The sequence below is a fragment of the Delphinus delphis genome, chromosome 7 (assembly GCF_949987515.2).
Source record: "Delphinus delphis chromosome 7, mDelDel1.2, whole genome shotgun sequence".
Lineage (NCBI taxonomy): Eukaryota > Metazoa > Chordata > Mammalia > Artiodactyla > Delphinidae > Delphinus > Delphinus delphis.
The window spans coordinates 52,170,549-52,183,219 of NC_082689.1; the positions used below are offsets into that span (position 1 = coordinate 52,170,549).

Here is a 12,671-nt window from a genome sequence, read left to right on the forward strand (position 1 = left end):
GAACAGAAATACCAATTGTTTTCCTTCATGCTGTGGACTTGGATAAGAAAAATGTCTCCTCCCCATAATCTCACCATTTACTTTGGCTCCACCTATGTATCCATTACAAGAGAACTGGCTAATCTTGTTCTCCAAGACCAGAGAGCCATTGATTTACTTGGGTGGTCTAAGGACACCTACCCTCCTGATGAACATTTCTGGGTGACACTTAACAGGATTCCAGCAGGTCTTGTCTGTAGGAGCGACAGCGACAGCAGGTCTTGTCTGTAGGAGCGACAGCTCAGGGCCACGTGGGCTGCGGACTGCCCAAGTGGACTACATCTCCCAAAGGGCTCCACAGGCACGCCAACAGGAAGTGGCTGGAGCATCTCCCACCTCCACGCCGAGAAGAAGAGGTTCTATCCGTGGCCTTGGCGCTTCTCTTTCCTTTCGCACCGGTTGCCGCTGCGGAGCATGGCAGGTCCATGTGTGCAGTGAGCGGCGCTATTCCCGGGCCAGTAGCACCCGACCCCTGGGTTTGACTGCGTCCACCCTGCCATGGACCCCAACACCATTATCGAAGCTCTGCGGGGCACCATGGACCCAGCCCTGCGTGAGGTCATGGAGCGCCAGCTCAATGAAACACACAAGTCTCTGAATTTTGTTTCAACACTGCTTCAGATTACTATGTCAGAACAACTGGGTTTACCTGTGAGACAGGCAGGTGTTATCTATTTGGAAAATATGATAATACAGTATTGGCCTGATCGGGAAACAGCACCAGGGGATATATCCCCTTATACTATTCCAGAAGATCGACATTGTTTTCGAGAAAATATTGTAGAAGTCATTATCCACTCTCCTGAGTTCATCAGGGTACAGATTACTACATGCATTCATCATATCATCAAACATGATTATCCAAGTCGCTGGACTGCCATTGTGAACAAAATTGGCTTTTACCTTCAGTCTGATAACAGTGCATGTTGGCTAGGAATTCTTCTTTGCCTCTATCAGCTTGTGAAAAATGACTACCCATCTTCCTGCTAAGGAATCTTCCAGCTGTTGCTCCAACCTCTGTCAGAGTGCCAGTTGTAGTTCTGGTATAAGAAACCAGAGGAACGGAGTCCATTGGTAGCAGCAATGCAATATTTCCTGCCAGTTCTAAAGGACCATTTTATCCAGCTTCTTTCTGATCAGTCTGATCAATCTGTCCTCATCCAGAAACAAATTTTTAAGATCTTCTATGCTCTTGTTCAGTATACACTACCACTGGAGCTTATAAACCAACAGAACCTGACAGAATGGGTAAAAATTTTAACGACTGTTGTGAACAGGGATGTACCTAATGAAACACTTCAAGTTGAAGAAGATGGCAGACCTAAGTTACCATGGTGGAAATGTAAGAAGTGGGCTTTACATATCTTAGCAAGGGTTTTTTTTTTTTTTAAGCCTTGCGCTCCCTGAAGGTTTTCGGCAAAGCATTTTTTTCTTTTTTTAAACAGAGAACAGGAGTATTTATTTATTTATTTATTTTTAAATTTATTTATTTATTTTTGGCTGTGTTGGGTCTTCATTTCTGTGCGAGGGCTTTCTCTAGTTGTGGCAAGCGGGGGCCACTCTTCATCGCGGTGCACAGGCCTCTCACTATCGCGGCCTCTCTTGTTGCAGAGCACAGGCTCCAGACGCGCAGGTTCAGTAGTTGTGGCTCACGGGCCTGGTTGCTCCGCGGCATGTGGGATCTTCCCAGACCAGGGCTCGAACCCGTGTCCCCTGCATTAGCAGGCAGATTCTCAACCACTGCGCCACCAGGGAAGCCCAGCAAGACTTTTTGAAAGATGTGGAAGCCCTGGCAATGTTTCCAAGGAGTATAATGAATTTGCTGAAGTATTTCTGAAGGCATTTGCTGTTGATGTCCAACAAGTTTTATTGAAGGTGTTATATCAGTACAAGGAGAAGCAATATATGGCTCCTCGAGTTTTACAACAGACATTTAATTATATTAATCAAGGAGTTTCTCATGCTCTCACCCGGAAGAATCTGAAGCCTCATATGCAAGGCATTATCCAAGATGTTATTTTTCCATTGATGTGCTATACAGATGCTGATGAGGAACTTTGACAAGAAGACCCCTGTGAATATATACACATGAAGTTTGATGTCTTTGAGGATTTCATCTCTCCTACCACTGCTGCCCAGACACTTTTGTTTACAGCTTGTAGTAAGAGGAAAGAGGTACTACAAAAGGCTATGGGATTTTGCTACCAGATTCTTACAGAACCAAATGCTGATCCTCGAAAAAAAGATGGAACCCTGCATATGATTGGCTCTTTAGCTGAAATACTCCTGAAGAGAAAGATCTACAAAGATCAGATGGAATATATGTTGCAGAATCATGTATTCCCCCTCTTCAGCAGTGAACTAGGCTACACGAGAGCGAGCGCTTGCTGGTCCTTCACTATTTTTGTGAAGTGAAGTTCAAAGTGACCAGAACCTGCAAACAGCCCTAGAGCTGACACGAAGATGTCTGATTGATGATAGGGAAATGCCTGTTAAAGTGGAAGCTGCCATTGCACTTCAAGTGCTGATCAGCTATCAAGAGAAAGCTAAAGAATACGTCACACCATTCGTCCAACCTGTCACGCAGGCTTTTCTTCATATTATAAGAGAAACAGAAAATGATGATCTTACCAATGTAATTCAGAAAATGATCTGCGAGTATAGTGAAGAAGTTACTCCTATTGCAGTAGAAATGACACAACGTTTGGCAATGACATTTAATCAAGTAATCCAGACTGGGCCAGATGAAAAAGGAAGTGATGACAAAGCAGCTACTGCTGTGGGAATCCTGAATCCCATCGACACACTTCTTAGTGTAGTTGAAGATCACAAAGAAATAACCCAGCAGCTTGAAGGAATCTGCTTACAGGTCATTGGAACTGTTTTACAACAGCATGTCTTAGGATTCTATGAGGAGATCTTCTCTTTAGCACATAGTTTGACATGTCAACAAGTGTCTCCACAGACGTGGCAGCTACTACCTCTGGCATTTTAGGTTTTTCAGCAAGATGGCTTTGATTACTTTACAGATATGATGCCTCTGCTTCATAACTGTGTAACAGTTGATACAGACACACTTCTGTCTGATAGCAAGTACCTTGAAATGATATACAGTATGTGCAAAAAGGTTCTTACAGGAGTTGCAGGAGAAGATGCAGAATGTCACGCAGCAAAATTTACAGGTGATCATTCTGTGGTGCAAAGGGCATGGCATTGACCAGTGTATTCCCTTATTCGTGGAAGCAGCATTAGAGAGACTGACAAGAGAGGTGAAGACAAGTGAACTTCGAACAATGTGCCTGCAAGTTGCCGTTGCAGCTTTGTATTATAATCCACACCTCCTTCTCAACACCTTAGAAAATTTTCACTTCCCTAATAATATTGAACCAGTTACAGATCATTGTATTACACAGTGGCTTAATGATGTTGATTGTTTCTTGGGGCTTCATGACAGAAAGATGTGTGTTCTGGGCCTATGTGCTCTTATTGATGTGGAACGAATACCACAAGTTTTAAATCAGGTTTCTGGACAGATTTTGCCAGCTTTTATTCTTTTATTTAATGGATTAAAAAGAGCATACGCCTGCCATGCAGAACAGGAGAATGACAGTGATGATGATGATGAATCGGAGGAACTGGGGAGTGATGAAGATGATATTGATGAAGATGGACAAAAATATTTGGAGATCCTGGCTAAGCAAGTGGGCGAAGATGGAGATGATGAAGACTGGGAAGAAGATGATGCTGAAGAAACTGCCCTGGAAGGCTCTTCCACGATCACTGATGATGAAGATAATCCTGTTGATGAGTATCAGATATTTAAAGCTATATTCGAACTATACAAAATCGTAATCCCGTGTGGTATCAGGCTCTGACTCATGGTCTTAATGAAGAACAAAGAAAACTGTTACAGGATATAGCAACTCTAGCTGATCAAAGAAGAGCAGCCCATGAATCCAAAATGATTGAGAAGCATGGAGGATACAAATTCAGTGCTCCAGCTGTGCCCAGTTCTTTCAGTTTTGGAGGCCCGGCACCAGGGGTGAATTGAGTTACCACTTTCCTGCAGTGTGATTGTAGTGAAGAGCTTGTGTTCCTCCTAGTAGCGGTTCCAGAACTGGTTCATGTTATCCACTCTAAACTAACTGATCAATAGATGGACAAAAAAAAACCCAGGCGGTGGGACCTGATCATGCAACTTGGCACTGAAAATGAATCCAGAAGGATTTTGGTGGGGGAGGGAGGTAACTTGGGGGACAGGGAGTATTTTCTTTACTTTTTGAAGAAAGTAAGATTCTGACTAAAACTTCAAGTGACACTGTGGAAATCTGCAACAAGAGGGGATGCCATGAAGGCAGCCTTTCTTCTTCCGAGGAAAAAACAGGCATGGGCTACAGGACTATTTAAAATGTCTCATTTACAGTATAAGCTCAGAGGTAGATGTAATTTTTACACCTATGAGTATTTGTCCGATTTCTGTCTCTTCCTCACCATTGGGTATCTATTCTTTATATGTAAATAAGATAAGGTGATCGATAGCCTTATTCAATCTTCGTCATTTTCATCATCAAAGATTGTTCCTATGTAGATTATTGGACATTTATTGTAGCACTACATAACTGATTTAAAAAATCTGTAAATGAATTAACACTTTCATATTGAAACAAGCCTGCTAGCCTATGTATAAAATAGCAAAATGTTTGCTGTTTATAAAAAGATGAGATGTAATGGGGTGGGGGGCAGGGGTAATTTCAAGTTATTGATTTAAAAATGAACTAGCAATTTTGTACCTGGTGACTTTGTGGTGCACTCACCTCTGATAGTGACTTGAATTCAGTATGTTAAAAGGGGTTAGTGATATTTCATTGCTGCTAAAAATGGAAACTCCCTCTGTGTCCTATTTTCTCTTAAAGCTCTCAGTGTACAAGTGGATATTTGGATAGAAGACCTTACTGTAACAAATAGGAAAGATGATATTTGAAGCATGTAAATTGGATATAAAATTCTACTCTTAAAGAGTTGATAAAAGAGTATGGCTAAACATCTATATATGTAATCTATTAAAAGAACTTAATTCTGCAAAACAAAGAACTACCATACAACCCAGCAATCCCACTACTAGGCATATACCCTGAGAAAACTATAATTCAAAAAGAGTCATGTCCCACAATGTTCATTGCAGCTCTATTTACAATAGCCAGGACATGGAAGTAACCTAAGTGTCCATCAACAGATGAATGGATAAAGAAGATGTGGCACATATATACAATGGAATATTACTCAGCCATAAAAAGAAACGAAATTGAGTTATTTGTAGTGAGGTGGATGACCTAGAGTCTTTCATACAGAGTGAAGTAAGTCAGAAAGAGAAAAACAAATACCATACACTAACACATACGTATGGAATCTAGAAAAAAAAACATGGTTCTGAAGAACCTAGGGGCAGGACAGGAATAAAGATGCAGACGTAGAGAATGGACTTGAGGACATGGAGAGTGGGAAGGGTAAGCTGAGACGAAGTGAGACAGTGGCATGGACATATATACACTACCAAATGTAAAATAGATAGCTAGTGGGAAGCAGATGCATAGCACAGGGAGATCAGCTGGGTGCTTTGTGACCACCTAGAGGGCTGGGATAGGGAGGGTGGGAGGGAGACGCAAGAGGGAGGAGATACGGGGATATGTGTATATGTATAACTGATTCACTTTGTTATAAAGCAGAAACTAACACACATTGTAAGGCAATTATACTCCAATAAAGATGTTAAAAAAAGAAAAAAGAAAAAAAGATGTCTGCTCTTTGAAAGGCCCTGAGGTGAGAATGAAGACAAGCCATAGACTGGGAGAAAATATTTGCAAATCATATATCTTGCTAAAGAAATTGTGTCTAGAAAAAGATGTATATTTAGATATAAATATATCCTAGAAAAATAATATATTTATTCTCAAAACTCAATAATAAAACAACCCAATTAAAAAATGGGCAAAAGATTTGAACAGATACTTCACCAAGAATGATACACATATAGCAAATAAGCACTGAAAAGACACTCAACATCATGTATTGCTAGAGATATAATAGTACACAGCTATTAAAATTAAAATACTGACTATACCAAGTGTTGACGAGGAAGAAGAATAACTAGAGCTCTCATACACTGGTGGTGGGAATAACAACAGTACAACCACATTAGAAAACAGGTTGGCAGCTTCCTAGAAATTTAAACAGATGCCTACCATATGATCCAGCCATTCCATTCCTAGGTATTTACCCAAGATAAATTAAAACACACGTCCATACAAAGGCTTATGCAAATGTTCATAGCAGCCTTATTTGTCATAGCCAAAAATTGGAAAGAACTCAAATGCTCATCAGTAAGTGAATGGATAAATGCATTGTGATATATTCATAGGATACCACTATTCAGCAAGAAAACGGAATGAACTACTGATAAACACGACAACATGGATGAATCACAGAATAATTAGGATGAGTGAAAAAGGCCAGACAAAAAAAAGGTGAAAAAAATTTTTGCAAATGGCTGTTTAAATTAACCTTGTCTATCTTTATGTTGTCATATTAAAGCTATAGCCCTGAAACCCTTTAAATACTATAGGAAGAGTCCGTACATTATATTAAACCATTCCATTTATATAAAATTCTACATGTAAACCAATGCCTAGTGACAGAAAGCAGATTTTCGGTTGCCTGGGGGACCAGTTAGGGGGTGGGGGAAATTGGAGGAATTAGAAAAGGCATGAGGAAACTTTTGGGATGGTCACTACGTTCACCATTTTGTTTGTGGTGATCATTTCTTGGGCAAATATGTATGTCAAAACTTACCAAATGCTTCATTTTAAATATGTGCAGTTTACTGTATGTCAAGTTATTCCTCAATTAAGCTCTTAGAAAAAGGAGGAGAAGTAGGAGAAGGAGAAGGGAAGAAGGAGAAAATAGATACATGAGCTTAGAGAAGTGGCGTTTGCTAGAGAGAGAAGTTTTGGAAGTCATCAGCGTGTAAATGGTACTTCAGACCCTGGGAATGAATGAAATCACTTAGGGAGAGATTAGTCAGAAAAGAGAAGGGGACCTAGGATGCCTCAATAAGAAACACCAAAATTTAGAAGTTTAGGATGGAGAGGATCATGACACATTCTTTGGTTTTCTTAAATTGTTTAAATCCAACCCATATCAAGTTTAAAGCATCTGATCACCATTTTATTCACTATAGGCTGAACCAATAGGAATGCAGACCCATTTAAGAGCTTGTAACTTAACAATTATTGTGTCTTTTTTACTTGCTCCTATTCATTAGTCCAGAGAACTTAACATGATTATTGTTGATCTTAATTGACAGAAGTCGTCTTTTGTTTTTTCCTTAATGCTATTATTTTAAGCTTTTATTCAAAATTATTATAGTGAAAATATTTCTTATATTTCTATGAAATATGCCAGCATATTTTACAGATATATCGCATTCTAACTTATTTAATGTTCAGCTAACAACATCATATTTGGCATGTGTCCTCAACAGCATACAGAACATAAAGGTATTCACAGAAATGAAAATACAAACATGGTCATTTATCTTTTTTATAAATTTATTTATTTGTTTGTTTTTATCCTTGGCAGTGTCGGGTCTCCATTGTGCGTGGGCTTTCTCTAGTTGCGGCGAGCGGGGGTTACTCTTCCTTGAGGTGCGCGGGCTTCTCATTGTCGTGACTTCTCTTTTTGCAGAGCACGGGCTCTAGGCGCACGGGCTTCAGTAGTTGTGGCTCGTGGGCAGTAGAGCACAGGCTCAGTAGTTGTGGTGCATGGGCTTAGCTGGTCCGTGGCATGTGGGATCTTCCCAGGGCAGGGATCGAACCTGTGTCTCCAGCACCAGCAGGCAGACTCTTAACCACTGCACCACCAGGGAAGCCCAACATTGTCATTTTAATTGATATTTATATGTGTCAGTGTATCCTAAATTAAGTTGATTAGAGTTTAAAAATACGTAAATTTTGTGTTTAAGCTTAATGTAAATTATTTCAAGTGACTAAATTAACTTTGTCCATTTGTTTATTTCTATCTTGTTATTTTAAAGCTAAAGGCCTGAAATGTTCTAAATACTCCAGGAGCTTTTTAAATTCTCATATTTATATCAGAAATGGAGTTTTAGTTTCAAAAACCAAAAAATCCAATGCATCTCTTCCCTCAGTCTTCTCTCCATCTCAAACTATTCACTCTGCTTCTTCTCGTCCATTATCAAATATTTCCATCAGTGTTTATGCTCGCTGGCTCCACTTCCCATCCTTCTCAGCCAATCAGTCTTCTCAAAATGCTCTCTCAAAGTCAACCATGAAATCACCGTCCCCAGCATCCCTGAGTACTCTTCTAGTCTCCTGTTACTTGAGCTCACTGCAACATTTGACACTACAGATGGCTCCATTCTTTTCACAACTCCCGTTTTGTTTGTTTGTTTGTTTGTTTATTGCTTCTGGGATCCTACCTCCTCTTACTTTGCTGGCTTATCCTTTTCAGTTCCTGAGTTTTTCATTCTCAGCTTAAATTTTGAATTTGCATGCTTCTATTTTCTACCCTTTTCATTCTCTTCCCTCTTCTTGGACAATCTTAGCCTCATCCATCCATGTTTTTCCCTTCAGCCTCCTAAATTATTTGCATTTTCATTTGTTCTCCCGCTTGGAGCCAAAACACTCTTGCCTACTTTAGTTTCTTGGCTAGCTCACACTGGGCCTGAAAGACTCAGGTCAAGAAAATATGTAATTCTTAATGGCTTAGAAGCCATATCTGTTCAACAGTAAGCAAGCCTGTTAGCAGAGAATAAACCTTACCATAACTATGTTGCAATACTGTGTAAAGTGACAACTAGACAATCAGCTCCAATTCTCAACAGAATTACTTGAGGGGTAGTTTTCGGACAAACAAACAAACAAAAACAAATATAAACTTGTGGTTGTCAGTTACTGAGTAGTATATAAAAGTTGTAGGAAAAGGCACTCGAAAGTAAAATCTAAGAAAGGGTACGAACTTCCCACTTGGCCCAGAGCCAGGGCTCATTCTACATGAATTTCATCAACATCCTGTCTAGTTGAAAGTAAACCAAAGTAAATTAAGGTATAATTTGCAACCAGAGGATACAGCATTGTGCTGAAGCCTAGAGAGGCTCTGTTCCTAGTGTTTCTGACTCCTCACTGTTCTAGATAAAGCAACTTAAGTGCTACACATACAGTATAAACCTCTTTGGACCAAACCCAAGATATATCTACAGTGAGGTCCATTTCAGTGTTTAGGGAACCCAGAGGATTTGGAAAGGCTTTATTCTTGTAGGTGCCACTAATGGAAGAATTTGTCTTATTGTCACAAAAGCAAATTTCTCTTCATTTCTAAATCAAATTATTCACTGAAGGAATTCTTCATCAAAATCACAGTTTATGAGGAGTAGACTGTATATAATTTGTACCCATGTGTTCTATAATCATAGAAAATTAACCTGTATAATCAACTATCTTTTCATTTCTTAGAAATACTTTCTTTGAGTTTTCTAAATAAAATCTGTGTTTGTAGCTGTTATTATCTGAAGTTTAATATGGACCTCAATCTTTTAATGTCCGTCAAAATATTCCATGTGTGCATTTGGTAAAGAAAAAGGGGGCAGGTGTGTGTGTGTGTGTGTGTGTGTGTGTGGAGAGAGAGAGAGAATATAAAAGAGAGAATGGGATTAAGAGATGATACAGAAATTAAACATTTATTCAAATTAATTTGTATATAAGATAAATGATGTGAGTCATAAAATATTAGAAGTTTTAATACACATAAGATTTTAGTTATGAATTTTTTAAATGCTTATTTTAATGATGTCTACATTCACATGTAAAATCATTTGCATATCGCTCAGTAACACACCTGTTTTTCTTATTTTTTTACTTTTGTGATCATTTTTATACCTGCATCACATGAAAACAGTTAGTGAGCTGTCCACATGAAATTATTTTTAAAACTATTTCTCTCTCAATAGTTCCTCTTACTTATAAAGTAGCAGATAACATCAGTGCCTACGTACAGTTAAAAGAAAGACATTCTGTTTATTCTTCTTTGATGAAGCTTTACTAGAAATGGGTTATATTCACGTAGTTTGAAGATGAGAACAGAAAATTATAAATCTTAGAGAGACTGCAAGTGTGGAGCTGGCACGTCAATGACATTTATAAAGAACATTATCTTAAACAGCTGTCCATTAATAAGTTTCTGAGCATACTGCTTGGCAGACGCATTTATAACACAGGGAAGAGCCCACAAAGGCTTTTATTTCAATTACTGTGACGATTCTCCAGGGTGACTCTTGGTGTCCAGGATGAAAGGCCATTGTAGTTAGTCAATACATTTTCTACTACTGATTTTCTCCACTAATAAGATTGAAGTACATTATTTGTTCTAGGTTTCAAGATCTTAAAAAGGGTAAAGATGTTAGACTTTACAATTAAGCAAAACCCTAAGGTACTGGGGAGGGGTGGGTCCTCTCTGTAGAAACCTGTCTTGTCAAGAGTTATTGAGCTGATGACTAATTATCTATACTGACTTGTACCAGAAGGCAACTGACCGTTGCGCGTTAATACTGAAAGTAAGCTTCTCAGCTAATCAGCAGATGGAAACTTCCCACAGGATTCTCAGAGCAAGGGCTTTCAGCATGTTTTGATTATGCAAGAAGTCTATTCATTAATTTTGAAAAGAACACTGCAACGCCCACCCACCCCCACCCCGAATTTTTTTTTCGGAAGAGTTAACTTAAAGCAACAGGAAGTAAAAGGTTGATCCTGAGATCACAGGAAGAACAGTATCTGACCTACTGCTCTTTAACATACTGTTGATTTTCTTCAAAAAGGATAGTAAGAAGGATATTTGCCTTTCCTTATTTATGTATTTCTTTTACACTCTGCCAGTTCACATGATTCAAAGACTTCTGTCCTAAACAAGTGATTGCCAAAGCCCAGCATTATAGGGAAAGAAAACAATTAATTGCTCGTGGATATTTGCAAATGAAGCAACTGACAAAGGATTAATTTCCAAAATTTACAAGCAGCTCATGCAGCTCAATAACAAAAAACCCAATCCAAAAATGGGCAGAAAACCTAAATAGACATTTCTCCAAAGAAGATATACAGACTGCCAACAAACACATGAAAGAATGCTCAACATCATTAATCATTAGAGAAATGCAAATCAAAACTACAATGAGATATCATCTCACACCAGTCAGAATGGCCATCATCAAAAAATCTACAAACAATAAATGCTGGAGAGGGTGTGGAGAAAAGGGAACACTCTTGCACTGCTGGTGGGAATGTGAATTGGTTCAGCCACTATGGAGAACAGTATGGAGGTTCCTTAAAAAAACTAAAAATAGAACTACCATATGACCCAGCAATCCCACTACTGGGCATATACCCTGAGAAAACCATAATTCAAAAAGAGTCATGTACCAAAATGTTCATTGCAGCTCTATTTACAATAGCCCGGAGATGGAAACAACCTAAGTGCCCATCATCGGATGAATGGATAAAGAAGATGTGGCACATATATACAATGGAATATTACTCAGCCATAAAAAGAAATGAAATTGAGCTATTTGTAATGAGGTGGATAGACCTAGAGTCTGTCATACAGAGTGAAGTAAGTCAGAAAGAGAAAGACAAATACCGTATGCTAACACATATATATGGAATCTAAGAAAAAAAGATGTCATGAAGAACCTAGGGGTAAGACAGGAATAAAGACACAGACCTACTAGAGGACGGACTTGAGGATATGGGGAGGGGGAAGGGTGAGCTGTGACAAAGCGAGAGAGAGGCATGGACATATATACACTATCAAACATAACGTAGATAGCTAGTGGGAAGCAGCCGCATAGCACAGGGATATCAGCTCGGTGCTTTGTGACCACCTGGAGGGGTGGGATAGGGAGGGTGGGAGGGAGGGAGATGCAAGAGGGAAGAGATATGGGAACATATGTATATGTATAACTGATTCACTTTGTTATAAAGCAGAAACTAACACACCATTGTAAAGTAATTATGCCCCAATAAAGATGTTAAAAAAAAGAAACTCAGAATTCTCACACTGCATTAGTCTATCACTCCCCTACTTCTCCTCTGTACAGTAGGTGCATTTTTTGAGAAAAGGAGAGCTTGATTTTGTAAATATGTTGATGGGGAGGAAACTACTCAAAAGAAAAGCTAAAGCTCAGAAAACTACTCAAGATTTCTTTTTCCCAACCTCAGGGTTTAAACATCTTTTTCTCCTCTCGAAAAATAATTTTTGAATAAATTTTAAAATGTTCAAAATGGTTTATGCATTGGTCCAGTTTTTTATTGTACTAGGATAACTTTTTTTTTTTTTTTTTTTTTGCGGTACGCGGGCCTCTCACTGTTGTGGTCTCTCCCGTTGTGTAGCACAGGCTCCAGACACGCAGGCTCAGCGGCCATTGCTCACGGGCCCAGCCGCTCTGCGGCATGTGGGATCTTCCCGGACCGGGGCACGAACCCGTGTCCCCTGCATCGGCAGGCGGACTCTCAACCACTGTGCCACCAGGGAAGCCCTACGATAACTTTTAATGTTCTTCCTAAGTTATA

At 39.3% G+C, this 12,671-nt stretch overlaps 1 protein-coding gene across 1 annotated transcript; it reads left to right on the forward strand.

Annotated features, from left to right (window-relative positions):
- The first annotated feature begins 537 nt into the window (after nt 1-537).
- Nucleotides 538-4,250, forward strand: LOC132428093 (importin-7-like). The gene is given in 5 exon segments (XM_060015627.1): nt 538-1,413; nt 1,792-2,450; nt 2,452-3,213; nt 3,215-3,858; nt 3,861-4,250. Coding segments are annotated over 5 exon segments (3,171 nt in total). The 3' UTR covers nt 4,091-4,250.
- Nucleotides 4,251-12,671: the final 8,421 nt, after the last annotated feature.